This window comes from Malus sylvestris, chromosome 5 (genome assembly GCF_916048215.2).
Source record: "Malus sylvestris chromosome 5, drMalSylv7.2, whole genome shotgun sequence".
In the NCBI taxonomy this organism is placed as follows: Eukaryota; Viridiplantae; Streptophyta; class Magnoliopsida; order Rosales; family Rosaceae; genus Malus; species Malus sylvestris.
The window spans coordinates 33,072,620-33,089,624 of NC_062264.1; the positions used below are offsets into that span (position 1 = coordinate 33,072,620).

At 39.5% G+C, this 17,005-nt stretch overlaps 3 protein-coding genes across 5 annotated transcripts; 2 read left to right on the forward strand and 1 right to left on the reverse strand.

The window, feature by feature from the left end:
• Window positions 1-539: 539 nt before the first annotated feature.
• LOC126624213 (transcription factor UNE12-like) lies at window positions 540-4,610 on the reverse strand. Of its 2 annotated transcripts, XM_050293251.1 has the most exons (7): window positions 4,036-4,610; window positions 3,033-3,152; window positions 2,831-2,896; window positions 2,073-2,138; window positions 1,361-1,438; window positions 1,025-1,274; window positions 540-859 (listed from the first exon to the last, which is right to left on the reverse strand). In XM_050293251.1, exons 1-6 carry the CDS (start codon window positions 4,375-4,377, stop codon window positions 1,044-1,046), a joined length of 903 nt encoding a protein of 300 aa, XP_050149208.1. In that variant the 5' UTR covers window positions 4,378-4,610; the 3' UTR covers window positions 540-859; window positions 1,025-1,043. The 2 variants fall into 2 exon arrangements, with proteins under 2 accessions (XP_050149208.1, XP_050149207.1); XM_050293250.1 differs by having other exon boundaries at window positions 540-1,274.
• A 1,220-nt stretch (window positions 4,611-5,830) lies between these two features.
• LOC126624650 (tryptophan synthase alpha chain-like) lies at window positions 5,831-9,606 on the forward strand. Its single transcript, XM_050293733.1, has 9 exons — window positions 5,831-6,128; window positions 6,984-7,130; window positions 7,243-7,308; window positions 7,685-7,793; window positions 7,931-8,007; window positions 8,124-8,201; window positions 8,532-8,609; window positions 8,832-8,891; window positions 9,325-9,606. The coding sequence occupies exons 1-9, from the start codon at window positions 5,934-5,936 to the stop codon at window positions 9,457-9,459; spliced, it is 945 nt and encodes a 314-aa protein (XP_050149690.1). The 5' UTR covers window positions 5,831-5,933; the 3' UTR covers window positions 9,460-9,606.
• Window positions 9,607-10,525: 919 nt separating this feature from the next.
• Window positions 10,526-13,302, forward strand: LOC126623693 (light-inducible protein CPRF2-like). Of its 2 annotated transcripts, none has more exons than XM_050292649.1 (6): window positions 10,526-11,002; window positions 11,111-11,210; window positions 11,408-11,618; window positions 12,232-12,307; window positions 12,425-12,550; window positions 12,686-13,302. In XM_050292649.1, the coding sequence occupies exons 1-6, from the start codon at window positions 10,598-10,600 to the stop codon at window positions 13,124-13,126; spliced, it is 1,359 nt and encodes a 452-aa protein (XP_050148606.1). In that variant the 5' UTR covers window positions 10,526-10,597; the 3' UTR covers window positions 13,127-13,302. The 2 variants fall into 2 exon arrangements, with proteins under 2 accessions (XP_050148606.1, XP_050148604.1); XM_050292647.1 differs by having other exon boundaries at window positions 10,528-11,017.
• The last annotated feature ends 3,703 nt before the right edge of the window (window positions 13,303-17,005 follow it).

Sequence of the window (17,005 nt, forward strand, 5' to 3'; positions counted from 1 at the left end):
TAGGGACCCGGACCAGGATGTGACATAAACTCAAAGCTCCCAACAATTCCCGTAACCTTAACAACTAACACTTTAACCCAATAGCAATGTTGTTTGTCAAAAAAAAAAAAAAGGGTAACTCTAAGCCCCCGAGAAGAAAAATGGTAGAAAGCATAACTTCGAAGCAACCCTATTTTGTACTTTGAATTTGATTGGGTTGAGTGCAAACAAATAACTCTAAAACTACCGTTAGGTTCTTTCTTACAATGATTAATCCTCAAATGATGATTCAAAAGAATTAAAAAAAGAAGTCTAATTACTTTTCTAAAGAGAACCCCACGACCACGACCACGAACCACTTACACGGTTACACCCATTAAAAAAAGTACCACTCAATTTTTCTTATAATTACTTAAAACTCGAACGTTAAAATGATGGTATCTCAAACCTGTTACACCACCATGCGAAAACGTTAAAACACATAGCACCACACAATAAATTTGGGACATTGTCACCTTAAAATCCCCGTTTCACCTGAATCTTCCCTTGCAACACGCATATTTTCAAACTAAGCAACAATTATGCATTCATTATCCCACCTCTATATTACATAACTCTAAACATACCAAAAAAAAAAAAAAAAAGAACAATAATATGTTTATATATACTACTCAAAATTCCTTATAGAAGGTAGGTCCCACAACCCACTAAGCAAAAACAATACTAGAGCCCCCACTACAAAAGGGCTTCCATCATTTTCCACTACCCCCACCATTGATGCAAAAAAGCAGAGCATATCAAGTGTTCTTTGACAATTCCTCCTTTGCTGGCAAGGCATGAAGGGCCTGCTCCTATTTCTTTAGGGCATTGACATCGATCCCTGTTTGGACAAAAGCTTAAAGAAAAAGGCAAAAAAAGCAACTATGGCATCTGACTTTGAATGCAATTTGAAGCTTAAGATATGGCGGGTCGGGAAAACGACAAACACGGCGTGGGACCCAAGAGCATCTAGTGAGTATTCGGGTGGGACCGCGTGAATGCATACCTATCGTTCTTCTGAGGTCTTAGGAAGGAGGGTTCATTTCAGGCTTGACAACGCTAGAGGTGTCCGGAGGTTGTGTGTTGTAGATTGCCGAGGCCAGTGAGATAGGCATGATGCAGAGAGCCTTGGATTGGAGGAACTGCATTGCCGCCCCAACGTTGTCTTCCATAAGCTTAGCTACTTGTCGTTCTGTGCCGTCATTAGACCACTTATCCCACGCCGGTTGGTTTCTACCACCTTCGCTGCCTTCTTCCTGCCATTAGAACAGAAACTTTTTTCGCAATATAACAAAGAGGAAAACAAAATCCCTAGGAAATATAAAATGTAATCATCTATTACCTCAACTGAAGATAGTGGAATATCTGTTACAAGTGGTGCCACAGCACCAGCCCCGCCCAATCTACTCATGCTCAAAACCTGTAAAGGAGATGACTTGAGCATTAACAAGAAAAGGACAAAAACCTTCACTTTCAACATTATAAAAAGACCTACTTCTCTCACCGCACGCCTAACAAATTTGTTCGGGTCTTAAGTATTTGGTCAAACCGACAAAGATAAAAGAAGTGAAATCTACCCTTTTGTTTTTTGTTCAATATAAAATATAATAACAATAATTTCATTCGATAATCTTACCAAAACGACACACGTTATATGAAGATTTGGAAATCCGAAACCCGCCCTTGAAAAGAGTAAATGACTTCCAGTAATTGGTTGTACTTGTACACAACAAATGTCCAGGAAGGGATTCAATTTCTTTCTATACTTGCTCAATCATGCGAATGCACTTATGTAACTGATTGCATTGCTATGATGATGACAACTATTTGTCTCATGCAAGTGGAATTTTATACCATTTATCAGAAAATGTTAATATCAAAAGAAAGTAAGCCTCAATGGAATAACAATTCGTTTAAAAATTAATGACCATTTTAAGTATAGAATAGTTTCAGCAAATAATTGAATGTAAAGCAATAGACAAATATGAGAGGATTTGAGTAATTAGGAATTCTATCATTTACGTGAAAAAGAAAATAAGAATTAAACTCGATACCTTTACTTGGAGCCTTAGGAACTTCACATAGTCCATTATCTCATCAAGCATGGCAGCTCTATCCGTCTGCACAAAACAGAAGTACATAGAATACAGATGATGACGTCTCAAGAAGCCGTAACAATATGCAAATCCATAAAGCACAAGCATTGAAATTATTTTGCTACAACATTTGTCCCATAACCAGCTTCTGGAATGCCATTTGCACGTTATCACTCAAAAAGTCGCAAGCAACCCATTGTGTGGATTTAGAAACAAGCTCTGTTGAATTCTGTGTACTACTAACGACAGTCAAAATATGAAACAACACATCCCAATAAATTTTCTTTGAATACATGCAGCGTTACAACAGCTTCGTAAGTTGCACAAGAAATTCTTTAAAGAAAAACTGACAGCTGAAAACAGGTCCTATAAACTTACAAATGATTAAGTCCCCGAATTTTTTTCATGCAATGCACCTCAGAACAACACTCAAGGTAAAGTATGTGTCTCAGAACTTTCTGAACAATACCACCATATTCACCACATCTAAGTAAGGTTTACTATCCAGGTTTCCAAAGGGGTTATTCTCTTAAATGATTTAACATATTATCAAATTGGTTTCATATTCAATTTTTACTAGCTTGGCTTGTACACAACTATTATCAATTTGTCGAACGAGGGAATCTTCCCTTCCCCTCATACTACATAAAACAACATGTTTCTAGTGAGCGTGAAATGTAAAATGAAAAATACGACATGAAAGGAGTGTCACTGACCTTGTTGACGCTAGGAACTAGTTCCTGCAATGCCCTGATTCTTTCTGCTATTCTTTCTCTGCGCAACTGTACAGAAAGGTGTAATCAAGAATAATTCCATAATAGTCATAAAGGAGGAAGAGGAAAATAAAAGTTAAAAATTAAAACATAGTTTCAGAACATTTCCAAGAATTATTTTTTGTGTAAACTATACCAAACTTACCCGCTCGGCAATGCTGTGTGGATCTGTGGCTTGTCCTCTTCTAGCTCGCACCCTTGGTCGCATTGCTGGTGGATGCGGTGCTGCAGCAACTGTATTTGAAATAGGTTGGCCATGGAAAACCTGCAAAACGATATAGTTTATATTACTAAAAACAGTTGTAACGAAAGAAAGTGAGATAGTTCCTCAACAATGCACGACACCGCAAAACCCAAAAGGTAAATTACATCAAATATTTTGATCAATTAATAGATGTCCCTAGCTCTTCAAAACTCAAACATTGTCAATAAAATAGGCTGACCTATCCAAGTTCCGAATTTCCATAACCACACATCATACTTATACACACATATATGTAAACACATCAATATGTATATACATATTTAATGTGTACAGAAGTATCAAAATCAATTGCTAACATGTTGAAGACTAGTTGCAAAATTTTGTTTCCGTAATCCTGCATCTTATTTGGAAAGCAGAATTATTATTCTTTGTTTCGAAAATTTTAAGGCCTGCCGGAATTTTACTCAATTGAGAAACAGAATACATAAAAATATAAAACAATTAATCACCATGGTTGGATACTCTCTCTCTCTCTCTCTCTCTCTAAAATCAAATGCAAACCAATCACTTTTCACATGCTTCCATCTTCTCTGACATCAGAATTTTACGGACTATTGGTTTACATCACTAAAAGATTAAAAATTGTGAGTTTTCTGTTTGATTCTGGCCAGCCATTTAGCTCCATTTTCTCTCAGGCAACCCAGAAGCATCCTCCTGTAACTTACTTCTTGTCAGATAGCACTACTTGAATCTCACCCAATTAATCAAAACCCAATTTCTTGCAAGTTTCCAATTTTCCTTGTTTCCTTTCCTTTGTCTTCTTGCTTATTAAGCGAACAAATAAAACAATTAATTCAAACAACATTGATTAACTTATAATTACAGCATCTGAAATGTTAAACTTTCGAATTAACAAAACAAAACCGCCCAAACAAAATCTTACATTTTTCACAGATGAAACTCGACTATCAACGACGTCGTCTCGAAACCGCTTCCCGCTCCCAGAAGCCTCCTCGTGCTTCAAAAACCCAGCTTTCCCCTGCTCCAAGCTCAACCCCAAGGGAAACACCCCTCCATGGAACCCACCGCCACCGCCAACTCCGCCTAGGTGGCCGGACCCGTCGACGGAGTTCAGCTGCAGCATCATAGACGCCGGAGATACCTGTCCTCCGGCCAAACCGCCGTCGCTTGCCGCCAAATTAGCATCGGCGGAGGCAAAGTTGGGGAGGCCGAGAATTTGCTCGAGGAAGTCGTCGGCCTGGGGCTCCGAGGGGTTGTTGGCCATGGAGAGGAGGAGGACGAACCGAGGAAGTAGTGAGCGAGTGACGGGGCGAGTCGAGGTGAGTCGGTGGGGAGCGAGTTAGGGTTTTTGAAAAGAGCATCTACATGCAACAAAGAGAAATGGAAAGGGAAAGCTTTGAGCTTTGGGAGAGCTTTTGAAATTTTTGCTTTTGAGTTTTTTTTTTTTTTTTTTTTTTTTTTTTTTTTTTTTTTTTTCTGCTCAGACTCAGAGTGAGCGAAGAGACAAAAGAGAGACGAAAAGCGAAGGTGGCTTTATCCGGTTAAAAATGTTTCGCTTTTGTAAAAGGGGCTGAATTTCTCAAAATTTACCTTTTTGTGCCATTATTATTTTATCTTTATATTTGATTTTGCTGATTTGGGTTTGTTCGTTGGTTCTTGGCGGGCCACTATTTTGCCGCCCAATTGTTACGTGAAGCCCATTATATGCCGGCCCAAGATCTTATCTAAATTTTTGGACTGCACTTCTTTGTTAAATTGATTGTTTCTTGGATCAAATCTCAAGAGTTCTCCTCTTTATTAAATAAAATCGAGTCTCGTTCTCTTGATTATCAAGTGATTAACAAATACACGATCACTTAATCTTAGTTTGATATCAATGACATAGATTAAAATATTAAAATCATATTTATTGATTCAATATCTTTCATATTTAAACTCAATTCAAAGGTAGGTGACGGTGGATATTTGATTAGCAGATGACTAAAAGAGCGGAACTCTAATTAGATATGAGTAATTACTGATTAGCATGAAAATAGTATAATATTTTGCCAAAAACATTGTACAAGTACCAAAATAGGAATAGTAACAAGTCATTAAGAAAACAAATATAAATTTTGACACGAGGATTGACATTTGATAATATCAACAAAGAATCATTCTTAAAGTATCAACAAAAAGATAAATAACTTGTTAAAATGTAATAAATAAAAAATTACCCATACATGTTGAATTCTGATTGACATAAAGGTAAGAATGACTACATCTAACATAAGACATCGCGTGTTTTCACCAAAATGGATAATTTCTTTGTCTACAAAGCATGTCAAGAGCTTACGAGGCTATTTTTCCAACTTTCTCACGTAGAAAACCCCAAACGAGTCTTAAATATTTCGCAATTTTCTAAATTTGATTATACAAGGAAAAGTTACAATGTTTTAAATTTCAGATACTCCCTGTACTTTTATTCAAATTTTTTTTTCCTTATGAGGAAATATGCTAAGAATTTAAAAGGTAAGATATTAGGTGCACCTAACAATTTGACCCATTTCCCTCTTCAAGAAACTTGAAATTAACTCTGACAATCTAAAATCTAAAAGAATCAATCACAAATTTTTAGCCCAAAATAAATTGATAAAAATTTCATTTGGGGAAAAAGATAAAATAAAATATGCGCGGAATTCAAAGGTTGAGACAAATATATAAGATAAGAAGGAATCAAGAATGGTACTTGAAAATTGAGAGTAAAAACAAAGTGTACACCCGGCAAAAGAAGGCTACTGAAAACCCTACAAAACGCTCAGTCACTGCTGGGTCTACCGAATGGCTGCTTCTTCCTCTCTTAAATTTGCAGCTGGGTTTCTCCAACTGAAGAAACCACAAAACCCATTGCTCCTCCGCTCTCCCAATCAAGTATCCACCCTTTCGACCAAGAAGTTTGCTCCAATGGCGGCTCTCACCGCCACCCCAGCCGTCAGCCTCTCCCAGACTTTCATAAATCTGAAGGAGCAGGGAAAGGTGAGCAAATTTTGGGCATCTGGGTTATGAGATTTCGATTGCATTGAGGAAAAGCTTCATCATTTGGTGTGCCTGTTATGCTTGTTTGTGCTTTCATTTGAATTCCTGCTGAAAATTTTGCAGAACCCACCACTTTTCATGGATTTCTATGCCCAATGAAAGATGGGGTTTGAAAATTTCATCATTTGGTGTGCCCCTTTCTTCAATTTTTTGTTCTTGCAATTGAATCCCTACTGAAAATTTTGCAGAACCCACCAAATTTCATGGCTTTCGGTGCCCAATGAAAGCTGGGTTTACAAAGTTTCATGATTTGGTGTGCTTGCTCTGCATGTTTTGTTCTTTCATTTAAATCCCTTTTGAAAAACTTGCAAAACCACCAAATTCATGGCTTTCTCTGCCCACTTAAGTCTGCCAAAAATTTTGGGACTTTTAGTCGTATTTTGATCACCAGCCAAATGCACATTTTATACCTCTTTTGTTGCTTTTGGCATTGCCATGTTCTTGATATATTCAATTTCCCCTTCATATGTTGGCCTTCATTTCCTAATAGGGTCGGGGAAGGGATGCTGACTGATTAAAATTTTTGTTTGGTTCTTGTTCTTGAGAACGATTTGGCTTTGAACAAATTCTCTGCATTTTACCAGTATTGGCAAAGTTGCTATAGTACACTAATCAGTCACAAGTTATGTTTATGGTTGTTTGTTATGCATGCTTCAAAATGGATCGACATTGGAATATTTGGTTTTCTCAGCTAAATTTTATCTTAGGACTAGGACTGGGATTTGCAACTGATTTTAGATGAAATGGTTTATACATCAAGTTTTGTTGTTCTAATGATTATGTCTTTCTGTGAAGGTTGCATTTATCCCTTACATCACTGCCGGTGATCCTGATCTTTCAATCACGGCAGAAGCATTGAAGGTGCTTGATTCTTGTGGATCAGACATAATCGAATTAGGTGTTCCATACTCGGATCCATTAGCAGATGGTCCAGTTATACAGGTTTGATATGTTTTCCGTTTGTATTGTCTACTTTGGCATGTTCTTGTTACAATTTATGTTCAATAGGTTCCTGTTTTTTATCCACCACTAATTGGTGTGTATTATTTCTTAGGCTGCAGCCACCCGTTCCCTGGCAAGAGGGACCAATCTCAATGCAATTATTTCAATGTTGAAGGAGGTATCTTTATATGCTATGTTATAACAACTTGATATTTGTTGGTTTTCTATCCCAAGTGAAAAGTATGTTAGATTTATTACTGTTACTGTGACTACCAACGAAACGTTGATTGCTGAATTCCATGAAATAATTTGATTATGAGCATCCAAGTTATTATCATATTACCATACTACATATCTCTATGTGGGATGTAGGAGTAAAAATTCATATCAAGACAGTAGCATATTCTCCCATGATGTTTCTTACGTAATAAATCTACGAATGATATGCATACAGACATCGTGAAGTTGTTATGTACAGTTCTTGTTTCACATTGACACCTCTCTCGCTCTTCCCATCGAAACAATCTCATTATATTAATTTGTTGAATGTACAGGTGATTCCTCAATTGTCTTGCCCAATTGCGCTGTTTGCTTACTATAACCCAATTTTGAAGCGTGGAATTCCGGAGTTCATGTCCACCATCAAAGACGTTGGTGTACATGGTAATGTATAAGTACTTGATTTATAATGTTTATGAACATCATAATTAGTTCTGTTTATCCTTTGTGAACTTGATTTCGTCTTAAAATATATATCTTATAGGAATATGACTAGATTCCTATTTTATATTGGCTTGTAGGGCTTGTGGTTCCAGATGTTCCATTGGAAGAAACAGAAATTTTGAGAAAGGAAGCTGTGAAAAATAATATTGAATTGGTTTGTTTCTTAGTTTTTCCCTGCACTATATTCGGATTTTTTAGATTATTTCAAATTATTGATTCTTACTTTTGGATGTAATTGAAATACTTCCGATCCGCTTGTATGATTTACAGGTATTACTAACTACACCCACTACTCCAATTGATCGCATGAAGGCCATTGCCGAAGCTTCAGAAGGATTTCTGTACCTAGTAAGAATCACACATCTATCCTTGTTCTTTTATATTCTCTATATATTTAAGAATCTATTGAGTTATGTCCAGTTTTCTGGAATTATCACTTAGATTAGAAATTAAAATATTGAATACATGTGATAACTGGTGTCATGAAAGTGGATGCTAAATGTGGTCTTGGTCAAAGAACTTCCATTTTTGGAGGGCTTCCTATCAATAACAAGTTGGCAAGTTTTGTTTGCTTCGCAAACATATTTTATTTATAATTTTATACAAATTCTTTCATCTATCTTGAGGTGAATATGACGTTGCTAATTGCATTTTATTGTTCGTTGTTTTGAATTATAGGTAAGCTCCATCGGAGTTACTGGTGCCCGTGCATCTGTGAACGAACGAGTTCCTGCCCTTTTAAAGGAAATTAAAGAGGTTTGTCTTTTGAATCAGTTCTACAGTTTACCAGCGTGGATTTTAATTTCTTAATTGTTTTGAAGTACGTTATATCATTAGGTGCTAGAATTGAACTGAATTTCTTTCAAAAGTTTAAAGGCTTCAATACCAAACAGAGCTAGAAAACATATGCGGTTGATATGATCCCACTTGAACTAACATGTTTGTCTTGCATAACCATGCTTACCTTTTATGTGACAGACAACAAAAAAGCCTGTAGCAGTTGGTTTCGGCATCTCAAAGCCCGAACATGCGAAACAGGTCAGTATTCTAACCTAACTCAGCATGCCTCACACCCACACCCACAGTAGACCACGGGTTCGTTTGGATGTGCTTTTAAAATGACTAAAAGCGCTTTTAGAGAAAATGTTTTTTGGTTTCAAAAGCACTTAAAGTGCTTTCTACAAGAAGCACCAGTTATGTGCTTCTTCCAGGAAGCACTTTAAGTGCTTTTCCAGAATATACTTGCAATTTTACTAAGAATTAGTTTCAAAAACATTTTCAACAAAAGCGCTTTCAGTCATTTTAAAAACACATCCAAACGAGCTCTACTTTACCATCCTGCTAAAATTCGACTGTCCCCTCTCCCTTTCTAGACTTTGTCCTGCCTGCTTCAAACCAAAAGAATATCAGAATGACAGTTGTTGCTAAACGTCTGCTTCAATCGAGATACTTATTCGTGTGTGTTGTGCAGGTAGCAGGGTGGGGAGCTGATGGCGTTATCGTTGGTAGTGCGATGGTGAAGCTGTTGGGCGAAGCGAAAACGCCCGAGGAAGGGTTGAAGGAAATAGCAACTTTCACCAAGTCTTTAAAATCTGCACTCCTCTGAAGACATTTTATGTGTGCTTTTTTTTTTCTCTTGTTTTGAACCACAGATTAGTCATCTTTGTTGCAAAATCTTTCCGTTGATGTGAAAATCTTACCGTTGTAGTTTCAAAGTGCTTTGTCGAAAATAAAATATGCAAGGGTCACTACAGCTGTTTTTTTTTCCGGTCATCGTTAAAAATCTCGTTAAAAATCTCATGAACGATAATTGTTGATTATTAAACAAAAGTTGGAGTATCCCGTATCAAAATGATAAAAGTTATTGAGAATTAGTCAAATGACTCAAATCAATTACCAATTAGTTATACATAATTTTTATTTTTTAAAAGGGGACTAACTAGTGACAAAGTCACGGTAGTTCATCTTTTTGCACAATGAAAATTAGTAATAAATCATTTTCTCTGTAAAATTCAGGTAGTACAAAACTAAGACATACTGATATTTTTCTTACATTTTGGTCGGAAATTGAGATCATCATACCTAAACCAACAAACATTTCCGGTATATGATGAGGTTTTAAAAAAAATGGATGTGGATCTGTATTATCGAAGATAAATCACTAACCTATTAGTACGTTTCAAATAATGGCAAACATATCAACATATTATCGATAAAATATCAACAATTCATTCTTTTTTGGTTCATTTCATTACAACTTCAACCAATCTTTCTAACACAATACATTCCTTCAACAGTGTGATTAACCGCACTTTTAAAAGTCCTAGAGTAATTACCGCACGGTAAAAAAATTAACCTAGAGTAACTCCGTTAGTCATACACATACAACATCTTTTCAACTTTACATGGGACCCACCCATGTGGACCCTCACTTTCGTATTTCACATTTGTCCTTCAATACTTGTCTTGTCCGTAGGTTTTTCCCCTCCTTCCTCCAACCAAAAATTGGTCCTTATCCTCTGCTACATGAACCAGCAATCTTCTAGTCATCGCACGGGACGTGTCAAACCTATTCAAATCAACGCAGCCAACCAAATTAAAAAACCCCCGTACAAATATTACCATGTGCCGCACGCCACCAGAACTTTCCTCTATTTGTCCGAATATAAACAACGAAGGTTCGCAGCTCGTCGACGCAGCCAACCAAAAATTGGATATTTCGGACATTCACGCCCGCACAGAGTATGCATTCAGTGTTCACCGCGGACGACTCCTCCGACACGTTTTGGGCTCTGTCGTCGCCGGCGGAGATGAACCGGAGCGCGTCGGAGTGGGCCTTCGAGCAGTTCCTCGACGAGTTCACGACCCCGGCCGCCACTCCTCGCCAATCGGTCGCCGAGCAATTTCCCGTTTCGTCCGCCGCTTCCTGCTCCGTCGCGTCTCAGTCGTCGACGTCGAAGCGCGACGATGTGGACGAAGAGGTAGTTGAGATCAAGAAGCCCGATCGTCATCGCCATCGTCAACTGCAACCTCCTCAGCAGCTCAATCATCCTCCGCCGGCGGCGTTGGATCCAGCTCCGACGGCTCCGATTAACTCGGACCAGTACCGCGAATTTCTTAAGAACCAGCTCGATCTGGCTTGCGCAGCAGTAGCTCTCTCTCGCGTATCCCTCTCTCTCACATCAATTTTTAATTTTTTATTTGATTTTTTTATTCCATTTTTTTGATTTATTTTTTATTGATGAATGTGATTGCAGGCATCGTCTTTGACGCCTGTGGATTTGGGTAATCTGGCTGAGAATCCGTCGCTGGTGTCGAAGCCTTCACAGTTAGCCCCGACTCGATCGCTTGATAAAGGTTTGTGATTGGCTCATTGCCTGCTAATTTCATATCCATTTTTCGCAATCTGCAATGATTTAGGTGTTTAATTTCGTAATTAGGTTGTTTATAAATTAAATTTGGGAACTTTTTCCATAGCATTTCTCTGAGATGTGTTGACGATTCTTATATTTGTGTCTAACATTCGAAAACCATTTGATTTGAGCTATTGGTAGGTGCTGGTAATGCTTTGCCAGTTCCACAAAATGAAGCTGACACTGGCCCGCATGGCGTTTCGGCTTTACCTGCTGCTCAGAGAAGAACTCCGGTACTGAGTAAGCAAACAACGAGTGGATCATCGAAAGAGGACTCGGATGATGATGATCTCGAAGGAGACATTGAGATTAATGAGAATATGGATCCCTCTGATGTGAAACGTGCTAGGAGGTAACCCATTTCTTTGCTTGCCTAGTTTTGCAACTATTAGGTAGTTTTGTTTCATATCTTGGTGTAATGTTTAGGTTTTTTCACTGGTTTCAAAGTAATAGTTGGTGTTTAGGCTTAATTTACTTGAGTTATAATTTCTCTACAATGATCGATATATGAAGGGTATCAGCACATTGATTGCCTTCTTGTTGGATGATGGTTAATATTTGTCCTGTGTGCAAGAGGGATGAGTAGTTGCTATTTAGGCTTTATCGACCTGAGTAATAATTCTCTACAATAATTGATACGTGAAGGGCATCAACACATAATTGCCTTCATGATGGATGATGGTTAATATGATCCCCTGTATGCAAGAAAGATTAGTAGAAAGTTCAAAACTTTAGTTTGTCCGAACAAAAATTTAAAACTTCAATTTGTCGAAGCAAATGATCTGATTTGGAAGGAGGGATATGTTGTCTGCTGCATGTTTTTTCACCTGATGAATTTGTTTGACAACAGGTTTGTTGTAAACATTGTCAGGAAATCAACATATACTCTCGATATGCAACTTAATACCATATTGCTACATCTAAAAACTTAGCCCTTTATCAATTGACATGTTAATGGTGCTCAGGATGCTGTCCAATCGAGAGTCCGCAAGACGCTCTAGAAGAAGAAAACAAGCCCAAATGAGTGAACTTGAGACACAGGTGCTGCTCCTTGTTTCAAAATGTGAATTAGCAATAATTATCATCATCGCTTCTTGATATTTCCAAATTTTGTGCGTAATAGACAAGATTAAGAAGTTTATGTTTGGGTTCCTTCAGGTTGGTCAGCTAAGGGTTGAACACTCTGGGCTGTTAAAACGTCTCACTGATGTGAATCAGAAATATGATAATGCTGCTGTTGACAACAGAATATTGAGAGCTGATATTGAGACGTTAAGAGCAAAGGTTAGCCGCTAAGACTTTCTGTGTTTTCAATTTGTAGTCGTTTGCATATTTTTCTCATTCAATACTCTTGTGTACTGTTAATTCAGTTCTCTTATTTGATTCAAGGTGATATATATTTGAATAAACAAAAATCAGGTGAAAATGGCAGAAGAATCTGTGAAAAGAGTGACAGGGATCAATCCGCTACTTCTAGCCATGTCAAATGTAGCTAACGCAGGCATGCCGCCCGTGAGCAACCCAATGAATGCATCCACAAATGCTGCTGTGCCAATGCAACCAAACTCTAACCAGCTCTTTCATCCGGGAGTTCCTAGTATGACCACTACCCCTCTGCATCACCAGAGATTGGAGACTGGCTTTCACGCGAACTCCCCAATCTCTCTAGTTGGGAACCGACAGGGTAATGCGGGCCAACCAGTCATCACTGGAAGCAACATGGCTCACAACTCTTCAATGCCGCACACAGGCAACATAGATCACATGCCGCAGCAGCAGCAGCCACGGCCAGGAGTGGGTGAAGCATTGCCAGGTTGGGACCCTCAGCTCCCTCACGCCGTCCCAAAGAATAAGAAGTAGAACCGGATGTAGGGGCCTTCCTATTTTTCAGGAAAGGGGTAAAACGGCTGATTGAAGTTATGTGTTTATTAGCGGGATTATACTTTGGCCTTTTGTTTTCGTTCAGTTTAAATTTCAATTCCGTCTTTGTTCCTGTTTAGAATTTGCCATAAATGAACTTTATTTTTCTTGTTAAACACTGTGCCACAACCATGTCGGAGTTATACGAGAATTACATCTTGGAACAAGACTTGTAGCTCAAGTAGTTAAGAACATTTTAGGGTCATGATTTCGATTGCCCCTCCCACCAATATTTGAGTGTACAACAAATGATTTTGATTGCCCCTCCCACCAATATTAAATGTCCATTAAAAGCTTCGTATGCTTGTGTTGACCCTAGAAACTACCAAACCTACGTGGCACGCAGGCCGAGTAATTCTATAAGTTAACTACGTCATTCGGTGAATGCGGGGCGTGCCAACTCGTCGGCCGAGGAGTAAAATTTGTTGATGTTGCGTTGGGTGCGCGGTTGACTTCTGCGTCTTGCGATCGTGGCCGAGAAAGGAACACATCTCGGCCTCTTGGGCTCTCGAACCTGAAGACAAGGTTACTATTCCTACGAAGTTCACGAGTCGTCGTCGTCAGATTCAGTCATAGTGATGTTATTCGTCAGAGTTAACTCCCGCCGAATCGACACCAGAGTGTAAGGGCACAAATATTCAAAGCAAATATAAGTTTTAATGGTGAACGTGGTTCGGCCGTCCGAATGCCGAACTCTAAATCCCACTTGGGAATATCCAATCATAAAATAACTCGGCGAGCAAAGCGCCGAGCTCGATATGCCGTAACACCTCACTTCGCCGAGAAGGCTAATGAGATGACCTCAATCAATAAGGATCCAGAAATCATTCTCGACCGAGACTTGGATAGGTAATCAACCGTTCTCGCCGCAGTGCTGTTGATGCCAACGGAAGATACTGCGAGATCGACTGATTCTACAGTGACAGAGCTATCTATGCTGACTTAAGATATCACCGGTTGCTTCCACAGTGCTGTTGATACCAACGGAAGATGTGTCAGCGAAAAAGAAAGAAAAAAAATCTTAAGTTGTTTGAAAGTTTGCGCAGGGCGGTTTTGTATTGATTTGCAGGGGCTTTGAATGATGCGCAGCCTCTTCTATTTATAGCAACGGCTCCCCCCAAGGTCGAGTTAAAAACCTACTCGGACTAGGTCTTCTTTTCCTGATCAGCACCAACTCGACCAGTCCTACTTTCACTAGACTTGTGAACCTAGTCCTTAACCAAGCTGGATTCGCTTCCGGGTCCTGCCGAGACTCCTCATTGCACTAGGACTCGACTTCTTGCGTTATGACCTAGCCGACCTAGGTTTGGAGGCCCACGTACTAAACGATCCATGGTATTCTTGTCGTAAGGCCTTCCGGGCCGAGAATGATTCTATACTCGGCCCAAACTATTATTTTGGGCCCAAACATTGCCCCCTCGCTTCTGAGGTCCTCGGCCTGAATTCGTTGGCCGAGGGTCGGCCTTGAAGAAGCGAATGTAATCCTCAGAACCCTAGTGTTCTATTTCCAAGGCGCATTTATTGAGCACGATTGCACGATCTTGATCCTGCTATCCAACTCGCCACGTGGCGTCTTCTAACACGACCAATCCCCAATAATGACGTCTAAGGCGTGCGGTTACCTGAACCGTCGTGCCATCATGACCTTATGGCTGAACCTAGCCACTCTACCTCAATCCGCGAGCCGCTTGTCATCGTGCAGACGTCGAAACGTCTTTCGCCATTAATCTCGCCATCACACGCAATCGTGCGCCCCCAAAACCTGAGACCCTCGGTCTTCTCAACTGCATTTCCTAAATGTTCATCATGATTAGCGATTCCTTCGGTCGATTTTGCCCTTTGTTTTTGAAATTCGAACGATTGTCCTTCCTTCCAAAATCCTATAAATACTGAGAATCCCTCATTCATACTTTACGCTTTCAAAATCTCTCTGAAATTTCTTGCCCTTGTTCTCCAGCGCAGTTCTTTTTCCAGGTCTTCGTCTCCAAATCTCCCAACCCAGAAAAACCCCTTTTCCACCGTACCTTTTAAACCTTCTACAATGGCCTCTTTCATCTCTAAGATTTCCAGGGAATGTGATCAGTGTCAGAAGATTCTTGATTGAAGCTCAATCAAAACCATACGGTTTGAAAGTGACATGAGCCCTTCTCACCAAATCTTGGGTCCTCTTTTCAAAGCGGCAGTACCGTCAGCTATTACTGGACTTCTCCAGGAACATTGCCTATCACCCTTGCTCCAAGGGTTTGAATGGTCGAGATGGGATGCGGCGAAACCTCAAGGCTCCTGGCCTTCGACCACTACAACCTGGGCAGCCTGGGTTGTTCGAATGGAAAAGCTCTTCGGCGAGCAATGGAAGGCCCTCGGCATCTACGACGCCATCCTCCTCTCATCTATGGATGTCGTTCTCGACAAGGAGCTTCTCTTAGCCGCCCTGTGCTTCTGGTGTTTGGCCACCAACGCCATGGTTCTCTCCCTTGGTCCTATCGGCCCCACCATTCTTGATGTCACCGCCATCTTGGGCACCTCGGCAACTGGAATCCCCATCGATGCGGCCCTCTCCGGGTACCCGTCGAATCTTGACCTGAAGATGCTTTTTGATCGACGGGCTTTTGAGACGTTGAGTTGTGAGGGTCAAATCCTGTCGAAAGAAGACGTTCATAAACTCCACAAGAACTTCTTCAATTACAACACCCTCTATCTCCATTTCGCCGGCCGAGGAGAATGTGGAGGGAAGGAACAGCTGTGCGTGGTCCTTGGACGCGACCTTGCGCTTATGGATGGACAAGGTGGCGGAGGCAGAGGTCGAGTGCGAAGGAAAAGAGGTATGCATGCTTTCGAACAGTTCGACGCCGCGAGGTGCGCGGAGTGGGCATCCATTTAGGATCAACTCAGTGAGTTGACTCGGAACGAGTTAAGGGTTTTGCCCAGGCGGGATCCGAGAGTTTACAATGGTTTAGGTTCACATAAAAAATGAGGATGAGAAAGGCAATCACGTGCCAATCTAACTTACAACAACGAAGTCGTGGAACCGAAAAAAGTTTGAACATTACTTGGCTGCTGACAAATCAGCAGCTCCTCCTGCTACTAATTAATTACAGATTGACACGTATTCAATCTATAATTAAAAAATTAATTATTTGAACATGTATTTATCTGTAATTGAATAATTGGTTAATTTTTCAGTAATCAAGTTGTTGAAAAAGCTGTTGCCCAAGCCGGGCAAAGTTCGTACCAGCCATTGGGCCCCGTGAACCCAAACAAGTTTGAGTTGAGGCTTTACCCAATATTAAAACTGAGTGGGATTCTCTTCCTTTTTTTTTTCTCCTTTTCACTCTTTTTCTATTTGAACGGTTACGGTTAAGTCACGTTATTTATATTAATTTTTTTTATAGAAAAAGAAAGATAAAATAGAGAATGTGAGAGGAAAGGATGAAAGGGGATGTGAAGAGGATGAGAGAGAATCCTACCCCTATTAAAATTGGCCCTGACTTTGATTGAAAAAAAAAAAAAAAAAACTTTGTTTCAAAATTGTATTATCTTCCCCCAACTAATACCATAGTCTATTAATTTTTTTCTTCGCTTATAATTGATACGTTTCATGTTCGACTCATATGGGCGTTGGTGTTCTCTATCAATACTAGATTTAAACAAGGGCATTTTAAGAAACAATAGTAGATGAGAATACATATTGAGAAAGGGTTAATAAGATTGGTGATTTCGTAAGAAAACTAGTAAAGCTAACTTAGGTACTAGATTGAACATATTAAAGAATAATTAAGATCTAAAGAAAATGTGTAAAAAATGAAAAAAGAGTGCAAA

Excerpts from the sequence above, each read along its gene's own strand:
- LOC126624213 (XM_050293251.1), bottom strand. The coding sequence starts at position 4,377 with ATGGCCAACAACCCCTCGGAGCCCCAGGCCGACGACTTCCTCGAGCAA. Across the intron at positions 3,153-4,035 it reads GAGTTTCATCTGTGAAAAAT|GTTTTCCATGGCCAACCTAT; the intron begins GTAAGATTTTGT and ends ATCGTTTTGCAG. Across the intron at positions 1,439-2,072 it reads TCCTAAGGCTCCAAGTAAAG|GTTTTGAGCATGAGTAGATT; the intron begins GTATCGAGTTTA and ends TCTCCTTTACAG.
- LOC126624650 (XM_050293733.1), top strand. The coding sequence starts at position 5,934 with ATGGCTGCTTCTTCCTCTCTTAAATTTGCAGCTGGGTTTCTCCAACTG. Across the intron at positions 8,008-8,123 it reads TGAAAAATAATATTGAATTG|GTATTACTAACTACACCCAC; the intron begins GTTTGTTTCTTA and ends TATGATTTACAG. Across the intron at positions 8,892-9,324 it reads AGCCCGAACATGCGAAACAG|GTAGCAGGGTGGGGAGCTGA; the intron begins GTCAGTATTCTA and ends TGTGTTGTGCAG.
- LOC126623693 (XM_050292647.1), top strand. The coding sequence starts at position 10,598 with ATGCATTCAGTGTTCACCGCGGACGACTCCTCCGACACGTTTTGGGCT. Across the intron at positions 11,018-11,110 it reads CAGCAGTAGCTCTCTCTCGC|GCATCGTCTTTGACGCCTGT; the intron begins GTATCCCTCTCT and ends ATGTGATTGCAG. Across the intron at positions 12,551-12,685 it reads TTGAGACGTTAAGAGCAAAG|GTGAAAATGGCAGAAGAATC; the intron begins GTTAGCCGCTAA and ends AACAAAAATCAG.